Source organism: Stenella coeruleoalba (assembly GCF_951394435.1).
Source record: "Stenella coeruleoalba genome assembly, chromosome: 1".
NCBI lineage: Eukaryota > Metazoa > Chordata > Mammalia > Artiodactyla > Delphinidae > Stenella > Stenella coeruleoalba.
In genome coordinates this window covers 8,086,894-8,105,007 of record NC_137169.1, presented here as the reverse complement: position 1 = coordinate 8,105,007, position 18,114 = coordinate 8,086,894, and the positions used below count along the sequence as shown (strand labels likewise).

Genomic DNA, 18,114 nt, shown 5'->3' with positions numbered 1-18,114 from the left:
TGGGTGATGTCCTTCTAGCCAAAGTTGCTGCTGCTCAGACCTCACTGCCTATTCCCGGAGCAGGTGGCCGGGGTGGGGGGAGATGGTGGAGGTAGTGGCCACTGTTCCAGAGAGGCCACTGGTGACGCTGCGAGGACCAGCCTGGGTGGGCCAGGAGTGGCGGTCCTCGCCCGGCAAGGCGGGCTGCGTCTCCCTCCGGGTCCCCTTGTTGGTCTCTGTGGCTCACACCCATGGCTGAGTCTCTGCAGGGCAAGCAAAGTCATAGGTGGGCGGCGAGGGGGCTAGGCCCTCCTCTGGACGCCCCCCCCACCCCGCCACCTGCACAACGGTCTGAGCTCTCAGGGGTGGAAGGGAGGGACCTTCATCGCTGGATGGTGGTGTCTCCCTGCGGCGAGAACGGTGACTCTGTATCATGATATGTGCGGCTTCCTGTTCTCAATAAAAGTAATAAATTGGACGTGAACACACACCGCCTGAGTGGCAGCTGTCCTCCCTCTCTGAGCACCTGGGGCTGGGCCCACGGCGTGGAAGGGGACCTGCGCTCCTCTCTGCCCCTTTCCCAGCTTCCCTTCCTCTGTTCACCTCCCCAAAGTGGCAGCCCTCTCAGCATCCCGGCCTTGGTCGGAGTTCCCAGCCCAGGTCCAGTGTGGATGTCGGGGGCGGCTGTGTTGTCAGCCAGGGCAGAAGCCGGGTGCAGCCCCTCCGCACCTGCCTGGAGCCTGGAAGGCAGAGCTCTGGAGCTGAGGCTGCTGCTCGGGGCAGGCCAGCCGTGGGGGCTCGCCCAGCACCCCTCCCCACCCCAGCCGCCCCACCACTCAGCTGGCTTGTGAGGTTCTCTGAGTGGGTGGCAGCCCCGAGCCCCGAGCTGACCCTGGAAACCCCAGCAGCTGAGCCTCAGCAGGACCTGACGCCAGGCACACGTTCCCACTGGCCAAGGCCCCATGGTGGCAAAGCCTCCTGGTAGGGCTGCCCACCCATCTGCACCCTGTCAGTCGGCCACAGCCAGGGCACTGCCTATGCCACATCAGCCAGGCCTGGCAGCACCATCGCTCATTTTCATATCCACGAAGTGATTGCGCCCATCCTTATCTGTAATCCTGGGGTGTGGCCACGGAAACTACGTGTCCCAGCATGCAGTGCTCTGGGCCGCCTGCATACCGCAGTCCCTTCGGCGCCCTCAGAGCTCTAAAAAGAAGGCAAGACTGCATGCTGGGATCTGTAGTCTCTGGCCGAATCGTCCTGCTGAGCAGGAGGGCAGCCCAGGGGCCATTCCTCTTGATTACACCACAGGGGAGTGGGGAGCGGAACCCCAACATGAGCAAATGTCAGGACACCGGCGGGGAGGGCACCAGGAATGCCAATGACCTTCTGGGCCGTGGTTTCATTCCAGCGATCCTTGCCTCGCAACGGACTGCAAGTATGCCAACAAGTTCCACTTCCACTGTCTCTTTGGGAACTGCAAGTACGTCTGCAAAACCTCCGGGAAGGCCGAGTCCCACTGCCTGGACCACATCAATCCCAACAACAACCTCGTGAACGTGCGAGACCAGTTTGCGTACTACTCCCTGCAGTGCCTCTGTCCCAACCAGGTCAGCAACGCGGGCGGGGTGGCCCCTGGGGTGGGGGCAGGGAGGCGCAGGGCCCCGGACCAGCTCCTCCTGGCCGAGGCTCCGTGTCTCACACCCTTTTGTAAGTGGCCTCCTCCAGAGTCTGGAAAGGACACCGTCTGCCCCTAGGTCCCTGGAGACCCCTAGGCAGGAGTTCAGCTTGGTGCTCTGTTGGTGAGGTCTGTCATTTCATCCTAACCCTCAATGATGCCTGTATGCCGGGCAGCCTCTGTGCACTTGGCATCCTTGTGCGCGTCCTGGAACAGCTATGCTCCCTTTCCCCAGAGGCCTAGGATTTTAAAATAGACCCATTAGACAGATAAAGAGATTGAACTGTCCGTGCCCCAGACAGGAAGGGCAGGTCAGCTTCATTATAAAGGCCTACTCCCAAGACTTGTAGGGGCTGCCTGGCAGAGCGCATTAAGAAGGAGTCTGAGCCTCCATCTGGGCACACGGAGAAGAGTGCTCAGACAGATTAGTGATGTCTGTGCTGGGCGTGGGTTTAGAAAGAGATGGAAACAATACCAGGTGGGATGTTTTAATCAAATGACAGAAGGGACTTACTGCTTTTTAACACGTGAAAGGTCTTTACACAGTTGTGTTTGCTGATTCTGAGCGTGGAAGGACGCACGCCTGCCACAGCCCTCTAGAGGGCTGGGGCAGGTGGAAGCTTAACGGAAGTGGCCTGCCCGGCCCTGACTCCTGTCCCTCCCTGCAGCACTGCGAGTTCCGGATGCGCGGGCACTACCACTGTCTCAGGACCGGCTGCTACTTTGTGACCAACATCACCACCAAGCTGCCGTGGCACATAAAGAAGCATGAGAAAGCTGAGCGGCGGGCAGCCAACGGATTCAAGTACTTCACCAAGCGTGAGGAGTGCGGCAGGCTAGGTACCGAAGGCCAGGGCTGGGGGGCAGGGAACTACAGCAGGTGGCAGGGCCACGGCTCTGGCGCCTGAGGCCCTGGGACCCACTTCTTGTCCCCGCACATCAGGCTCCATGTTTTTTTTTCGGAAAATGTCACGATATCACAGGCCAGGCATTGTCACCCCAGGAGAACAGGCAAAACCCCAAGAGCCTAGGAAAAGGGGTGAGGGTGACTCCCAGCACTGCACCCACCCCAGTGAAAACGCCCGGAGCCTCGTCTCTGGCACCCAGGCCTGGTTCTTTTTTCCTTTTTTTTCAAGAGAGCCTTGCGGGTAAGTCTTGGGAGCTCCTGAAGCTACTCGGGTTTTATCCCAAATGGACCGTGGTTTGTTCATTCACTCACTCAGCAGACGTTCACGGAGGAGCAGCCGTGTGCCAGGCTCTGTGCTATTGCAGGAGGTGAGGGGCGGGTAGAGGTGGAAGCTATGGTCTTTTTCGAGCGTCCACTGTGGCCAGCACTGTACTTGGTGCTGGGGATCTGATGGGACCAGCAGGTACATTTGTGGGCTCAGCCCAGAGCATCTGTGACCTGGGGTGACCTGGAAGGAGGTGGCCACGGGGCAAGGAAGTGGCCTTGAGCTCAGGGGCAGGTGCCTCGGAGTTAACTCTGCTGCTGAGAGCTGAGCCCTTGGCAGAGAAGCTGCCCCCCAGCCCTGGAACAAGGCCTCCCCGAGGAGCTCGCTGGCCCCAGCTTGCCCTGGGGATGCTGTGGCGGGGGGGGGCTCCAGGACCAGCAGAGGGAGGCAGAGCCCATCCTCCCGCCTCAGCATGGAGCCACGCATTTGTGGGCCTGCAGACGTGGGGCAGGAGTCTGCCCACGAGGAGACCGGAAGCCGGAAGGCAGGCGGGAGCCAGGCAGGCTGGGTGCAGACACCTGGGCTGCACGCAAGGCCTGCTGTGATTCAGGTGGTCATGGCAGCAGGGTCCAGGGGGAGCAGAGGTGGGGCCGCTGCCTGCAGCCGACCGGCCATTGCATAGGGGGAGGATGAGGCAGTCAAAAGTCAACCGCCAGAAAAGAACGGCAACAAACCTTTCCTTCAAGAATTAATTCAGAAATCATTAATGGCCTGAGAGAGGCCTGGGAATCACGGCAACAGATGTCAACCCTCGGTGGCCTGTGCTGTCCCTGGGCTCAGTTTACAGGTGTCAGGGGATTCCGCAGTTGCCGTTATTTACTCAGTTTGGGTGTTCTGGGTGGTAGCTGGGGCCAAAGCTGGGGGATGATATAAGACACCTGGCCGGCTCAGGTGCCATGGCAACGGGCAGGCCTTCACCTGCCCTCTGCTGATACCGTTTCAGTCCGGCTCGCTCTATTTGTTCTCCGCCCAGAGCAAAGCCGAGGTGGGGCGGGGCAGGGCAGAGGGCCAGCCGGCTCGCAGCCATCTTGACCTGGTCCAGGGGCAGGCAGCACCTGGGCTTCCCAGAGGAGATGTGGGGACAGGTGGCTTGCTGGGAGGTGGCTGATCTAGTGGACAGGTCATTAGGGTCCCCTGCCCTGGGGCAGGGGCCGGGGGCCAGCCTGCTGTTGTCCCGGGCGTGCAGGCTGGAGGCGAGAGCCAGGCTTTGGACAGCCAGGGGGCCTGGGACTTTCTGGGGTTGGGGTGAGAGGCTGCTAGAAGCCCTCCTTACGGGAACACCACCAATGGGGACACGCCCTTCCCCCAGAAGCCATTTGCCTGGTTGGCCACGTAGGCCCATGCCCAGAACAGTGCCCGACACGCAGGGGGTGCCATGAGCACTGGCCGGCGGGGGAGGCTCACGGCCGAGCGGGGCTGTGTCCACAGGCTGCAAGTACAACCAGGTGAACAGCCACTTCCACTGCATCCGGGAGGGCTGCCAGTTCTCCTTCCTCCTCAAGCACCAGATGACCTCCCACGCCCGGAAGCACATGCGGAGGATGCTGGGGAAGAACTTCGATCGCGTGCCCTCCTCCCAGGTGAGCCTGGCGGGCAGGCTGCCCCTCCGCGACCCGGGGTGGCAAGAGGGCATCATTCGTGTCCCGCTCTTGCTTCCAGGTGGTGGGCCAGGCTGCCCAAAGCGACAGCCTGCCCCTGTGGGCAGCACAGCCCCCAGCCCAGCTTCCTCAGGGCCCCCCTCTTCCTTTCAGGGCCCCCCGAGCTTGATGGACACCGAGACGGACGAGTACATGGATTATACTGGCTGCAGCCCGGGCGCCGTGTCCTCTGAGTCCTCCACCATGGACCGAAGCTGCTCCAGCACCCCTGTGGGCAACGAGAGCACCGCAGCAGGTGAGCGGGGGCCCGGGGGCGCCAGCCTGGGACAGGCCCTCCTTCCGAGGCCCAGCAGTGCTGGGTCCGGCTCAGGACAGGAGGTTCATGGTCAAGTGGCCTCAAAGGAGGACGGGCCAGGGTGTGGCAGCGCTGGCTGCTCTGTGGGACGTGGGTCCCCGCCTGCTGCCACCCTGCCCATCTCCCCGGCACTCTGCCCTCAGCTTCCGTTTCCAGGAGAGAACCCGGGCTTGAGCTGTGAGGTACAGAAAAAAGCAGCACAGCCCCCAGCCAGAGGGGCAGGTGGGCCCCGCCCAGCCCTGGTCCCTCTTACGGCCCCTCTGCCATTGTCCCCAGCACGGTCCCTGGGCCCCAGAGCGAGGTCCTCCGCGGGCTGGGCTCTGCCGCAGGCCCTGCGCAGCCCGCCGTGACCTCTCCCTGCACCGCCGCTCCCTCCCAGTCGCTCTGCTCTGCCCCCTCCTCCCCTCTCTTCTTCGTGGCATCTGTCTGCTCCTCCTCTGTCCACGGATTTTCATATCATACTCGCTTCTGCCATTGGGTCTCTCATTTTGGTTCTTTCTGTTTGTTCTTTGTTTTGGTTTTTTTTTCTGCTTTTCCCCGCCCTCTCCAGGCTGCCCGGCTCCTCCTCCTCCTGCCGCCGCCGCTGACGAGGCTGCCCGCGTGGCTCCGCAGCCCCCACTGACCCCATCCTTCTCTGCGGCCGTGCTGCGGGCGCCCCTCCCCTCCCTGCCATGCCTCTTTTCTCCACCCTGTCTCTCATACTCTCTGCTCAGTGCCTCTCTCGGAGCCACCCGGGGCCTGGCCCACCCCATCAGCAGCCCGCCCAGCTTCCCGCCCGTCACTGCCACTCCAACTCCAGTAAAAAGTGACGCCCCCCTAGTTCAGGACGCCGCAGGTAACTCACACATGTCTTCTCCACTGCTGTCTGTCACCCTGGCCGAGCCTCGAGGCCACGGTCCAGGACCTGACCCTTTTCTGTGGTCAGCTGGGTCAAGGACAGGGCCACTCTGCACCCCTCACAGCGCAGCCCGCGCCAAGACCAGAGAGCCTGGTCCCTGTCCCAAGGACAGTTCCTCTCAGCTCCTGCTCAGCACTGGGCAGGCCAGAACATCACTGCCAGGGCTCCCTGGGGTTCACCCCAGCTCAGGGACTGGCCAGAGCCCCAAGATGGCCATGCCCACCCCACCCCCCTAACCCTGCGGCAAGGCAGAGCCTGTCCTGCTCTGAGGACTTCACCCGGGGCAGAGATGTTCTTGGGAAAGCTGCTGGTGCCTGGGACCCGCCCAGGTTTGCAGGATCCTGACACCAGCCTGAACCCCCAGCCCCGGAGCCAAGCAGGAAGAGGCCCAGGCCGCGGGCAGTGCTCCACGGCAGAGGTGCCTCCCAGCCCCACCCTGTACCTGCCGCCCGGCAGGCACGGGACCTGCCCTCCCCTGCCCTTTGGTGCCGTCACCACCTTGGCTCTGCCTCTTCCTCCGTGCAGTCTTACCTCACATTCTGCTCGACTGCCAGGCACTGGGCCAGCCCAGGGGGATGGCAGGGACCAAGGCAGAGGGTTCCTCCTCAGGGAATTCAGCCCCTGTTCTGTCGCTTAACCAGCCAGAGCCCTGTGACCTCCGACCCAAAGCAGCCACTCCTCACCCACCCGGATCCCCAGGGCCCAGACCCTTCCTTGCCCCCTGCTGGGTACCCCAGCCCATCACAGTCCTCGTTCTCTCCACCTGCTGAGGCGGGGACTAGGTCTGCTCCCCAGACGGATGGGGCAGCAGGCTGGTGCCTGGGCTGAGCCTTCTCGGCAGGTTCTGGGAGGGCTGGGAGGGTCAGCGCGAGGGAGAAGCCCAGAGGGTGCCCACCCTGCACTCTGGAGAGGGCTGGGCCTGGGGCGTGGAGCAGGGAGTCCCAGGACGGTCACCCCTTCCCCAGCTGCCTGTGCAGAAAAGGAGTAACGGGAAGCACAACCACACAGTGGATTAAGCAGCCCTGGCAACGGGGCATCCTAAGCCCAGGAAGCAGTTGGGACCAGGATGGGGAGGGCACAGATGGAGCCCATCCGCTGGCCGAGCCCCTGCTCCAGTCCTGGCCCTGCAGCAGAGCTGCCCTCTCCCAGCCCACTGGGGGTGGGACACCCCAAGACCTGAAAGAACCTTCTGGTACCAAGGAGAAGGTGCGCCTTGGGGCGGGGAGTTACAACCCCCAACAGCCTCAGGGCGCGCGGCATCCCTGTTGCGAGTAGGCTGGTCCCAGGCGCAGACAGGCCGGCAGCCCGGGAAACTGGTTAGCCGGCCGGGAGAAGGAGCCGGCCTGTCCCTCATTAGAGGCGGGTGCGTGATGGCGTCCTGGCCCCCGTCCAACCTGGGTAATTACACTCTGCCGACCTAGATTCCCCCTTCAGCTTCAATTAGCGCCAGGACGTGTCCTCACTTCCCACCCACATCCCCCAGAGCTGCTTGCTCCGCCACCCACCAGGGCAGGCCAGTGCGGTCAGCCTGCAGATGCGGATGACGAAGGGGGAAGCCTGGGGCTCCCCAGCTATCCAGGGGGCGGAGGGGTGGTCATAGGAGAGGCCCCCAGAGCGACAGGAAGCGGAGTTGTCCCCGAGGGCGGCCCCCCCGCCCACCGCGCCGAGATCGGGGACCTCGCGTGGGTGTAATCCTGGGTAGGATGTGCACGTGGGCGCTGACCAAGCCCCCCTCCCCAGGGAACACCATCTCCATGCCGACAGCCTCCGGGGCCAAAAAGCGCTTCTGGATCATTGAGGACATGTCGCCGTTCGGCAAGCGGCGCAAGACGGCCTCCTCGCGCAAGATGCTGGACGAGGGCATGATGCTGGAGGGCTTCCGGCGCTTCGACCTCTACGAGGACTGCAAGGACGCGGCCTGCCAGTTCTCGCTCAAGGTCACCCACTACCACTGCACGCGCGAGAACTGCGGCTACAAGTTCTGCGGGCGCACGCACATGTACAAGCACGCGCAGCACCACGACCGCGTGGACAACCTCGTGCTGGACGACTTCAAGCGCTTCAAGGCCTCGCTCAGCTGCCACTTCGCCGACTGCCCTTTCTCGGGCACCAGCACGCACTTCCACTGCCTGCGCTGTCGCTTCCGCTGCACCGACAGCACCAAGGTCACGGCGCACCGCAAGCACCACGGCAAGCAGGACGTGATCAGCGCGGCGGGCTTCTGCCAGTTCAGCTCGAGCGCCGACTGCGCCGTGGCCGACTGCAAGTACAAGCTCAAGTGCTCGCACTTCCACTGCACCTACCCCGGCTGCCGCCACACGGTCGTGGGCATGTCGCAGATGGACTCGCACAAGCGCAAGCACGAGAAGCAGGAGCGCGGCGAGCCGCCCGCCGCCGCCTCCCCCGGCGCCGAGGGCCCCGCGCCCGGCCCGGCCGCCAGCCTGGACTGCGCGCCCCCGCCCGGCGCCGAGCCCGCCGCCGCCCTGCTCTTCCTGCCCGGCCCGGGGCGGGGTCCGGACGACGCGGGCGACCCCCGCCCGCCCGACGCCCCCGGGCCCCGCGCCGGCCCCGCCGCGCCCGGCCCCGCGGCCGGCGAGTCGTCGCAGGAGGACGACGAGGAGGAGCTGGAGCTGAACGAGGAGGAGGCGGACGACGACGAGGACGACGACGACGAGGACGACGAGGACGACGACGAGGACGAGGACGACGACGAGGACCTGCGCACCGACTCGGAGGAGTCGCTCTCCGAGGCGGCGGCGGCGGGGCCGGGGTCGCGGAGCCTGGAGCTGGCGGCCCTCGGCGCTCCCGCGCCCCCCGGCCCCACGCCTGCCGCCGCCGCCTCCCCGTAGCCGCGGGGCCCGTGGCGCGTGGGGGGCCGGCCGCGCCCGGCGCCCTCGGGATCTTGCCGCTTTATTCTATTGTTGTTATTATTATTATCAATTTTGTAAGAAACGGTATTTATATGTAAAGCTTCCCTTGTACAGAGCTAGGTGTTCGCCGCGCCCCGGCGTCGAGAGGCGCTCCGGGCCCGGGGCCGCCCCGCCGGTGCTTCCGGACCCCGAGTCCGTCTCAGGACAGAGGCGGGGGCCTCCCTCTGGTGCTCCGGGGCTGCCCCCGCGCCCGCCCGCCCCGCCCGCGCGGCAGCTGGGCGGCCGGAAGGACAGAGGCTGCCCGGGACCCTCCTCAGCCGCAGTTCGGGGATCTTCTTCAGGGAAATAGAAGGTGCTCTTGTCCGGGGTGGGAACGAGGGGCAGGAGGCCCGGAGGGCGAGGAGGGCGGCGACCCCGGGCGGCTGCCCCACGCGCCCTCCCCGCGCCGGACCCCGGGCCCCCCGAGCACGCCGGTGGGATTCCTCATTGCTCAGGGCTGGGACGGGCGCCGGGGGTCGCCGCGATCTCCGCCCCTCACCACCGGAGGCGGGCCGGCACCTGTGGCACCTGGCAGGGCCTCCCATTCGTGCAGCTAAGACCCTCCCTCCCGGTCCTGGGGGAGGGCGGGGCAGGAGGCGTCCGGCGGGCGACACTACAGGGACCGCGGAGGGAACCTCCTGGACTCGGCAGAGCGGGGAGCTCCGGGTCACTCTGCCCCCAGCGCGGGGCCTGGTCGGGGTGTCCGTCCCGAGGGCTGGGGCCTGGGAAGGGGTGCGTCTGCTCGCTGGTGCTGGGCTGCTGGGCCCGCAGGGCGTCTCTGCCACCCAGGTGGTGAGAACAGGAAGGATGCGACTGTTTGGGGCTTTAATAGTCAACATGGAAAAAAATACGAGAAAGTTGTACAGTATTTTTCCTGTAAAGGTTATTATTCTACATAGAACAAAAGAAGAAAAAAAAAAAAAGCAGGCGGGCGGCTAGAGCGCAGACCGCCTCCGGACCAGCCCTGAGGTTGGAGACCCGAGTGCAATTGCTCACGTGGGGTTTTGTTTAGCGTTTAGAGGCCTTACCAGTTTGAGGCTGTCCGTCTTTACACTAGCACTGATGGGAGCTGCGTGATTCCAACTTTTAACTTGAATTTCGTAGAGACAAGAAAAAAGGACTGTTATTACTGATACAAGTTTGTAGTTAATTTAACATTTGAGTTTTTCTCTATTGGTTATGCGTGTGGCTTTATAGGGCTTTTTTCTTCCCAGTTTGTTTTATTAATTTCTTTGGGATACTTCTTTGCTGGTGCAACCCACCCGGATTTGGTTCCTTTTGCAAATCCCAGCCCCCCACCCCTGCCACCCTCCCTCAGCAATGAGCTCACCGAGCCCAGAGCCAGCCGGGGCCCACCTGGCAGGTACGTGCCCGGCCAATGGCTCTGAGGGCGACAGGGACGGAGGGCAGGCTGCCCAAGGCCGCTCCTGTGCATCTTCACTCCAGGCCGGGCCACCAGCCCTGTCTCAGGTTGGGCCCTGTGACATGGCCACAGGGAGAGCGTGAGGCCCAGCCTGGGGGAGGGGCCGTCACCCAGAGCCTCCTCCCCAGAGGTCTCCAAGGGGAGCCTGACCAGCTGCAGGGGGCAGTGGTTTACTTTTTTTTTCTTTCTTTCTTTTTTCTTTTCTTTTCTTTTTCTTTTTTTTTTTTTTGTCCTCTTGGCTGCCCACAGCCAGAAAGCCAGGACCATCTGAACTGGAGAGGGAGCAGGAGGGAGGAGTGGTCGGAAGGAGTGTACCTGATTCAACAGGAAACAAATGGTTTTCTAGAACAGCCCCTACCAGAGCCTCCTGAATTCTGTGGGCACCACGTGCTGCTGCTGAGCATTCGCCCAGACTTTGTGCCCGACCACAGAACCGGGGAGTCTGTGGAAGGAGTTTTGTAAAGGAAAAAAAAAATTTTTTTTTTTCAATGTAGCAAAATCAAACAAAAAAAAAAAGAAAAAAGAAAAAAAGAAGATGCCGACAGTGCGAAGTCTAGCCTTTTGTAACCTTCATATTGCACACTAGGACTATAAGCCATTGCTAGCTCATTTTGAATTTTAATGTGTAATTTTTGTTTTATTTTCTTTCTGTGGGGAAAACAATGCTTGATCCACCAATGCTCTTTTTAATGTTTTATAACTATGTATGTGTATATATATAAATATAAAATAATATGTATGCACATATGTGTGTATATATCTATATGTATATACATATATAGATATATAGAGATATATAGAGAGGTTTTGAGACGAAAACGCAGAACGTGAAAACCGAACTGAACAGCGTGTGCTCTGATTACTTGAATCTGGTCTCCTCGGCACCTGGTTATTAAGAACTGAATATTTTTCCACTTGAATTTAGTGCTATTAGAAATTTAATATATGTGTTTTATTTATTTGATTTTTTTTTTTTTTTTTGCATGACTGATGCAAGGTTTGACATTTTCACTCAATAAAAACTGGAAAAAAAATCTATCAAGTTATCTTTTATTTTTAAAGTCAGTCCTGAGCGGCTGGCGGGGACCCAGCTGTGCAGGGTGGCAGGGCCACCATGGCCAGCCGGGCTCCATGTGCCAAGGCAGGGAGGGTGTCGGTCACCCTTCAGCCCTGGCAGGGAAGGGGGCAGACCGGGCTCACCCCTGGGATGGGGCCACGTCCTCCTGGACAGATGGTGGGGGGCTTGGGCCCCGCCCGGCCTCCCGCCTCAGCCCCGCCTGAAGGCCCCACAGAGGCTCAGGAGCCGCCTGGCACAGACGCCTCAGGCCTCCGGCAAGGGATCCAGAGGCCCCCAGCCTGGCCGGCTCTCTCCCGGCGCAGCCAGGGCTACTGGGCAGGCGTTTGGCAAGGGTCATCCCTCTGCCTCCTCCCTCGGCTCCTTCCTCCTTCCTGCAGGGACCTGCCCGGGCTGGGAACGGCGCGTACCCGGATCCGATCCGGATGCTGGCTCGGCTCCTGCCCGGAGCACGCAGGGGCAGAGCCAGCGGGGGCCATTCCTGGGTCCGTAGCCACCAGCCCCCGGCCTGCCTGAGTTGCCGAGCCCGGTGGCACCACGGCTGGGGCTCCCTCAGAAGCATGGGTGGCTCGAGCACTACGGCCAGGCCCCGTCCAGAGTGCAGGCCGCACATCTGCCCTGACGCTTCTAGATGGTGACGCCCTCCTCAGTAAACCTCCTCATCTGTGCCAGCTTGCCAGCCTTGCCCTGAGCTAACCTCCTTCCAGGTGGCCAGGTGGCCCAGGGCCCTGGGGAGGAGATGTGTGTGCTGGGCCCTGCACGCTCCACCGCCTCGCGGAGCATCTCACTGGATGTCACATCCCTGCAAGGAGCACACCCCTTTTTCCTGGGGAGGGACCGGGGGGCTGAGGAGGTGAAGTCCCACCAGTGGCGCCCCAGGTGTCACCGCCGGGACAGCAGGGGGCGCGAGCGGGTGCAGGGGGCTGCACTGCTCCCTGGGGCCCTGCTCAATGTCATTTCCACCACAAAAGCCTCTTTTCTAACCCAGGCCCCCCCAGCACAGAGGGCCCTTCCCTTTCTTCTTTCCTCCTGGCACGCAGCCCACAGGCTATTTACATAAATACGTTTGTAACAGACGCGAACATATATACTTTTTTCTGTCTCATTAAAATGTTCAAGTTGGAACTCGCCTATTGTTTGTGGATATCTCGATTCTGTTAAATAAAACAGTGACTAATTTATGGGATAAAACACAAGTTCAACAAATTAAAACCATTACTGGAGCTTCCCAGGCCCTCCCGCAGGGCCTGAGGGGAGGCAGGGAGCCAGGCCCAGAGCGCAGCCCTCCGCCGCTGGCTGGGTGGGTGGTGCTAACACAGGGCTCCCTCTGGGCACTGCTGCACGGCCGGGGAGACCCCCAAGACTGTCCCCTTCCCAGCGGCCCCCAGGCCTTCTGGGGCCAGATGGACCTCAGCGGACCCATACGTGGTAAACAAGAGGCCCAGCTTAGCTGAGGGCAGGGCCAGCTTCCAGGCTCGGCTCAGGACAGGACGGGGCCCAGGGAAGGGGGCGCTGGGTCTCAGGGCAGCCCTCAGTCGAGCCTCAGGGAGATGAGGGCCTGTGACATGTAAGCACGCTGCGCGCAGGCCAGCCCGTAGCTCTCAGTCCCAGGCACTGCCCACTGAGACCATGTCCCTGGAGCCCACTGCGACCCCAGGAGGGCGGGGCCCGCAGCGGCGGCGTGCCCCACCCTAGGGGTGCGGAGTGGGCCCAGGCCGCACCGTGCTTGCTCCCTGTGGCTTGTTGGGCTTGGTAGGAATCGCGGTAAAACATGTTTTCACTCCGGAATTTAATTAGCTGTGGTGGTGTGATGCTCCTACACCCCAACTGGGGCAAATTCAAGAGTTTGGCAACCTCCTGGAGAGAGCCTGAATCCGCGCACAGGCTTGCGCTGAGCTCAGTCGCCTGCCCACCTCCCACACACCTGGTCCGGCTTGGGTGCGACCAGCAGCTGAGTCACCCAAGGGAGTTGGGCCTCGGCATTCACAACCCACCTGGACCCACCGCACCAGGGCCGTGCCCTCCGGGGGGCGTGGCCCGCATGTCCCGTCACCCGGGGCACAGACAGCCTGTCGATCTGCTCGCCTCCATGAGAGGCGGCCTTGGCCCAGGGCACAGAGGTAGTGGAAGTGCTGCTGCCCCCAGGAAGGCCTCCAGGAAGCAGGGCCCCTCGGACCAGCTGGAGTCCTGGGGACCTTGCCGGGATTGAACAGGGCCAGACCTGTGCCACCCTCGCCGGGAGGAGCCGCCCCACCCTCTGCATGGGGGCAGACAGGAAGCGCCTCCTAGGGGTGCACAGCCAGTGCAGGGCCAGACCCAGCGGCTTCTCTTCCTGTGAGCCCTGCACCCACGCCAGTCGGGGGAGACACCGGGACCTCGGAGAGTCCAAGGCTTTTTCCCCATCAAAGGGCCCCAAGGCTCTGCCCAGAGCCTCCCTGAGGCCTGGCTGCCACACCCTGGATCTACAGGGCGCCCTGGAACTAATGCCCTTGGAAACATCCTCCCAGAGCTGCTGGGCCGGGACGTGGAGGGCTGGGCACCTGAGTTTCCAAGATGTGTTTTAAAATGTGACCCCTTCACTATAAAGAAGATCCTCCCAGGATCTGTTGGGCAAGGAAAGGCTGCAGGCGTCCTCATGAAGTGATAATAAAATCTCATCTCCTCTTCCAGAGCAGTGTGAGCTTTAAAGTGCTTGATGGAAGTAAACTATTAAGGTTTGTTCACCATTCAGGGAAAAGCGCCCGACACGACACTCGACACTCAGCTGGAGATTTAAACTCCTCTCTGAGTGAGAGCGCGTGCCTGGAGCCCAGGGCGGGGCTGGGGAGCCGGAGGTGGGGGTGGGGGGTGAGGACGTGCCAGCTCTCGGTGGAGAACGTGGCAGTCACCCACCAGCACCGCGGGCACCCTGGAGGTGTCTGTCCCTGGCGGGGGGTGGCCAATCCCCGGGGTGGGAAGCACCTGTGCAGCCTGAAGGAGCAGGGGCCAGGGAGGTGTCCGGGCAGGGAGGGGTCAGCCAGGACTGGGTCCACCCTCAGGTGAGCTGGAGCCACGGCAACCTTTGGGGTTTCACTGGCATCTCCTTGCCTGCTTTGTGTGGAGACTCTGACCCTCTTCTCTGGGTGCCTTGGCAGAAGCAACTTTAAGCAAACAGACGAAGAAACACTAAGGATTAAGTAAAGTCCTGAGAATCAGGTTGTCGGCCAGTCTCCTGCCGGCTCTCCCTCCGCCTCGGGCAGAACCGGTCTGGGTCTGGGGCAGGGGCGGTGTGAGGCGGGGTGAGGCTGGGGTAGAAGCTGAGCCTGGGGCAGGAAGGGACAGTCACCAGAAGAGAGGGAGGTCCTGGGCCAGGCCGAGAACCGGCACCTCGCTGCCCTGGCTGAGCACAGGGGGAGGCCAGGAGAGGCGCCTCCTAGAGAACCCCTCTCCTCCCACCTGGTGAGCCCCCCGAGGACACACGCTTCACTTTCAGTGAGACAGGCAAGTCACACAACACTGAAGAGGAACTTCCCGTTTTTATTAAGAGAGACGACGTGTGCACACCTGTGAACCGAGTGGAGGTGGGAGAGGAATTCTGTATCCTCTAGCCCCTTCAATAGCGACTGGATGTTTTAAACAGCTGATATGTGCGCCCACGGTATGAAAAAAGAGACCATTTACAAACTCAGCATCCCTTTCCCCCGACCCACAACGCTGCCCTTCCCCGCCAGGGTGTCGCAGGACACCGACCACCCGGCTCCTGCGGAAGGAGGCCGACCCGGCTGTGCAGGTAGAGCAGCAGCCTCGCCCGCTGCACTCCGGGGCGTCGCTTAGAGCAGGGCAGCTGGGGCTGCCTGAGGGAGGGCCCTGCCCAAGGCAGAGCCCGCGGACCTCCCGGGGCCAGCTGGGAGCCCTCGGGGGCCGGAGGGCCGTCCTGCAGCCTCTGAGCGCTGGGCGAGTTCTTTCTTAAAGACACTTTACAAAAATACTTTGTAATTGAGTTTAATAATCTTCCCCCTTCCAGAAAGGGCCTGACAGGCGCTGCCTGCTGCTCACTTCTGCCCCATTCCAAATATTTTTACCTTATTTGGATGAAATGCATTATTTTTCTAATGAAAGGCTTTTTTTTTCAAAGGGCTGTTTTCCCTCCGTCCAGCAGCTGCCTTTATTAGGCAGCACTCACGCCGTTTGGGGAGGGGTTTTTCCCTCCCTGGAATCGCGCCAGACTCTCTGTCCTCAAAAGCTGAAATCGGGCGCTCAGGACCCGCAGGGCAAAAGGCCCCCGGGCCCAGGTTTTCATCCCTTTCTCCCGCAGTGAGTCCGGGGACCTGCGAGACAACCGACCCCCCAGGTTGGGGAAGACATACCTCACAAGGTCCCCCGAGTGCCCGCTGCCCTGCGCTAGCAGCTCTGGCTGCGTCTCCGTCCCAGGCTATCTGCCCTCTGCCCCCCTCCCCCCCGGCCCCGGCCCCAGTCTGGTCCCACTGCAGGAGGGACCTCTGCAAAGTTAGAGGCCGCGAGAAACAGTCACCAAGTAGAAGGGGACACCCTGAGACGGCCCACGCGGGACCCAGGCTTCCATTCCCTGAGGAGGGCAGAGCGGGGAAACCCCATCTCCGGCCCCCGAGGCCCAGGGGTGCTTCCAACCGAGCCACCAGCCCTCTCTCTGCCTGTCATCCCAGGTCCGTCTGCCTGCCTGGCTCCCGGGCGCTGGGCCCCTCGTCCAGACCAGGCTGGGAGCCCCTGGGGATGGAGAAACCTGGCTTCTTCGGGGATGGCAAGAGGCAGAGGTGACTCAACGGCAGGGTGTGTGTGTGTGGGGTCTCTGCTTGTCCCTAGGGAGCATGAGCCGGGACATCACGTGAGGTTATGAGCATCAAAGACAAAACCTGGGAAACCAGGCTGAAGGGCCGGATACTCAGAGTGTCAGGGCGAGGGCCCCCTGCCTGAGAGCCAGGAAGGAGTTTACCATGGGAGCCCAAAAAAGGGGCCTGGGCAGGAGGGGAAATGTTTTCTGAGACAAAACAGCCCCCATGCCAAGTCTCTCACCCTCGGCCAGCAGCTTCCTCCCTCCCCAGGGCCAGGCGGGTGGGAGGCCAGCGCTGCGCTCAGGAGGCCGAGGCCTCCCCGGAGGGTACATACCCGCTGCAGCTCCACCTCCGCGGCAGCCGGGGTGCCTGCACTTTGTCTCCAAAGCCCGTGTCTACACGAGGCACCGGACAGGACCAGGCCCTCTGACCCCCGCACACTGGGCCACAGCACTGGGGGCTCGAGGGAGCCGAGTGCTCCCGGGAAGGAGCGTCCCGTGCTGTTTTTCTGGGTTTAGCTAAATGCTGTGTGAAGGGTAAAGGGAGACAGGGAGGGTGAGAGGGAGACGAGACGGGGGAGGACGAGGGAACGAGACACACTCTCCTGGGAGCACATGCATCCATTTAAGGAAGGTGAGCTCATCACACTCCACACCAGGTCTATATACAGTAGCGTGAGGTCCCTTCCTCCTGGATCAGAACGTCGCCCTCCGGCAGCCACTCGGGACCGAGGATGAGACCCTCCAGCTGTGGGTGAGCGGCTGCGACACCTGCCTTCGGGGAGAGACTGGCCGAGGGAAGCAGGGGCTGCCCCCATCAGGCCCACCGCAGGGCTGCCGGGCGCCGCCCCCGCGGCCCCTCCCTGGGCCCACCTGGCGCAGCCTTGGCCGAGATCCACCCCTGGGCACGGGGTGCCGTGAGCAGACAGGAAGCCACAGGCAGGAATTAAATAGTGGCAACTCATATTTATTACAATTATATACAGTCGTATCTTATATTCTGAAACCTATACCTGATCACACAAAAGAACACATGTTTGGGGGGCAGGGCGGGGCAGGGGACAGACAGGAAGACCCTGTGCCTGGCTCCTAGTGGAGGTGGGACCACATCTCACCACGGCAGTAGCTGAGCCACGATGCGGCAAGCGAACGGTCGGGAGCAGCGTGATGTCGTGGGTGGCGGACGACCAGGCTGCAGCTGCGACGGGCACACAAGGTTGGCATCGTCTGGGCAGGGACTGGCTGGGGGGCCTGGGGGGCCTGGGAGGCCCCGCCCAGAGGGAAGCGCAGGGCCATTGCTTTGGGGATCACGAGAGTGTGGCCCCCTTGGTCACTGGTGAGAAGCAGTGAGGGAGCCGGGGCGGAGGGAAGGGACGGCAGACGCCAGGCCCCGCGGCTCCTCCTCCAGAGGGTCAGGAGTCAGGTAATAGAACTACCTCTTGTCATGCACGGCGTTAGGTTGGCTAAGACACCCAGCAGACACCCCTGGACGGGACATCTGCCTGGGAGGGGGCTGGGGGGGCTTGCGCCCAGAGAGTTCGGAGCCCTCGGCCCGACATGAGAACAAGGTCAGAGGCCTGTCTGTCTGCGGTGGGCGGGGTGGACACGCTTCGGCCCTCACGCCGCCCAGGCCGGCGAGGCTGCGGAAGCCCTGCCCCCGCCCAGCTCAAGGCCACGTCCTGCACCTGGACCAGGACCCCGGCCACCTAGTCCCGTTCGCTTTCGTTGCTGGCGCCCTCGGGCCGCCGCAGCTTCTCCACCTGCTCGTTGATCTGCCCGTCCCCACCCCGGCGGTCCTCCCTCTGCACCCCCAGGCGGTCCTCCTCGTCCACACGGCTCACGTCCTCGTCCTCCTCGTCGTCCTCGTCCCCCCTCTTCTCCTCCTCGCCCTGCACCTCCATCCTCACCTGGCCCTTGACGTCCACCACCCCCTCGCCCTCCTCCTGGGGGCCCAGCAGGTGGTACGTGGCCGTGGAGCCCTCAGGGCTGTGGCCCTCCTTCACGGGCGAGGACGACGTGGACTCGTTGCTGACGGGCGAGATGTCACTGCTGCTGTGGTGGTTCACGGCCGCGGGGCTGGAGGGTGACGGGGACTTGACCGGGATCTGCCAGGAGGGGATCTTCGGGGCCGACGGGGAAGGGGGGAACTGCCTCCTGGCCGAGGAAGGAGAAGACGGCAGG

General features: G+C 62.5%; 2 protein-coding genes across 3 annotated transcripts in view; one reads left to right on the top strand and one right to left on the bottom strand.

The window, feature by feature from the left end:
• Window positions 1–82: 82 nt before the first annotated feature.
• LOC307198632 (zinc finger protein castor homolog 1-like) lies at window positions 83–11,246 on the top strand (the record flags this gene model as incomplete). Its single annotated transcript, XM_079945690.1, has 6 exons — window positions 83–207; window positions 1,391–1,589; window positions 2,326–2,497; window positions 4,318–4,469; window positions 4,641–4,782; window positions 7,481–11,246. The coding sequence occupies 6 exons, from the start codon at window positions 83–85 to the stop codon at window positions 8,587–8,589; spliced, it is 1,899 nt and encodes a 632-aa protein (XP_079801816.1). The 3' UTR covers window positions 8,590–11,246.
• A 5,646-nt stretch (window positions 11,247–16,892) lies between these two features.
• PEX14 (peroxisomal biogenesis factor 14) overlaps window positions 16,893–18,114 on the bottom strand; it is a 137,332-nt gene continuing 136,110 nt past the window's right edge. For both annotated transcript variants that reach the window (XM_079905439.1, XM_079905440.1), the window contains one exon: window positions 16,893–18,087. In XM_079905439.1, the coding sequence (XP_079761565.1) occupies window positions 17,640–18,087 (448 nt within the window). In that variant the 3' untranslated portion in view covers window positions 16,893–17,639. The remainder of the gene's footprint in view (window positions 18,088–18,114) is intronic.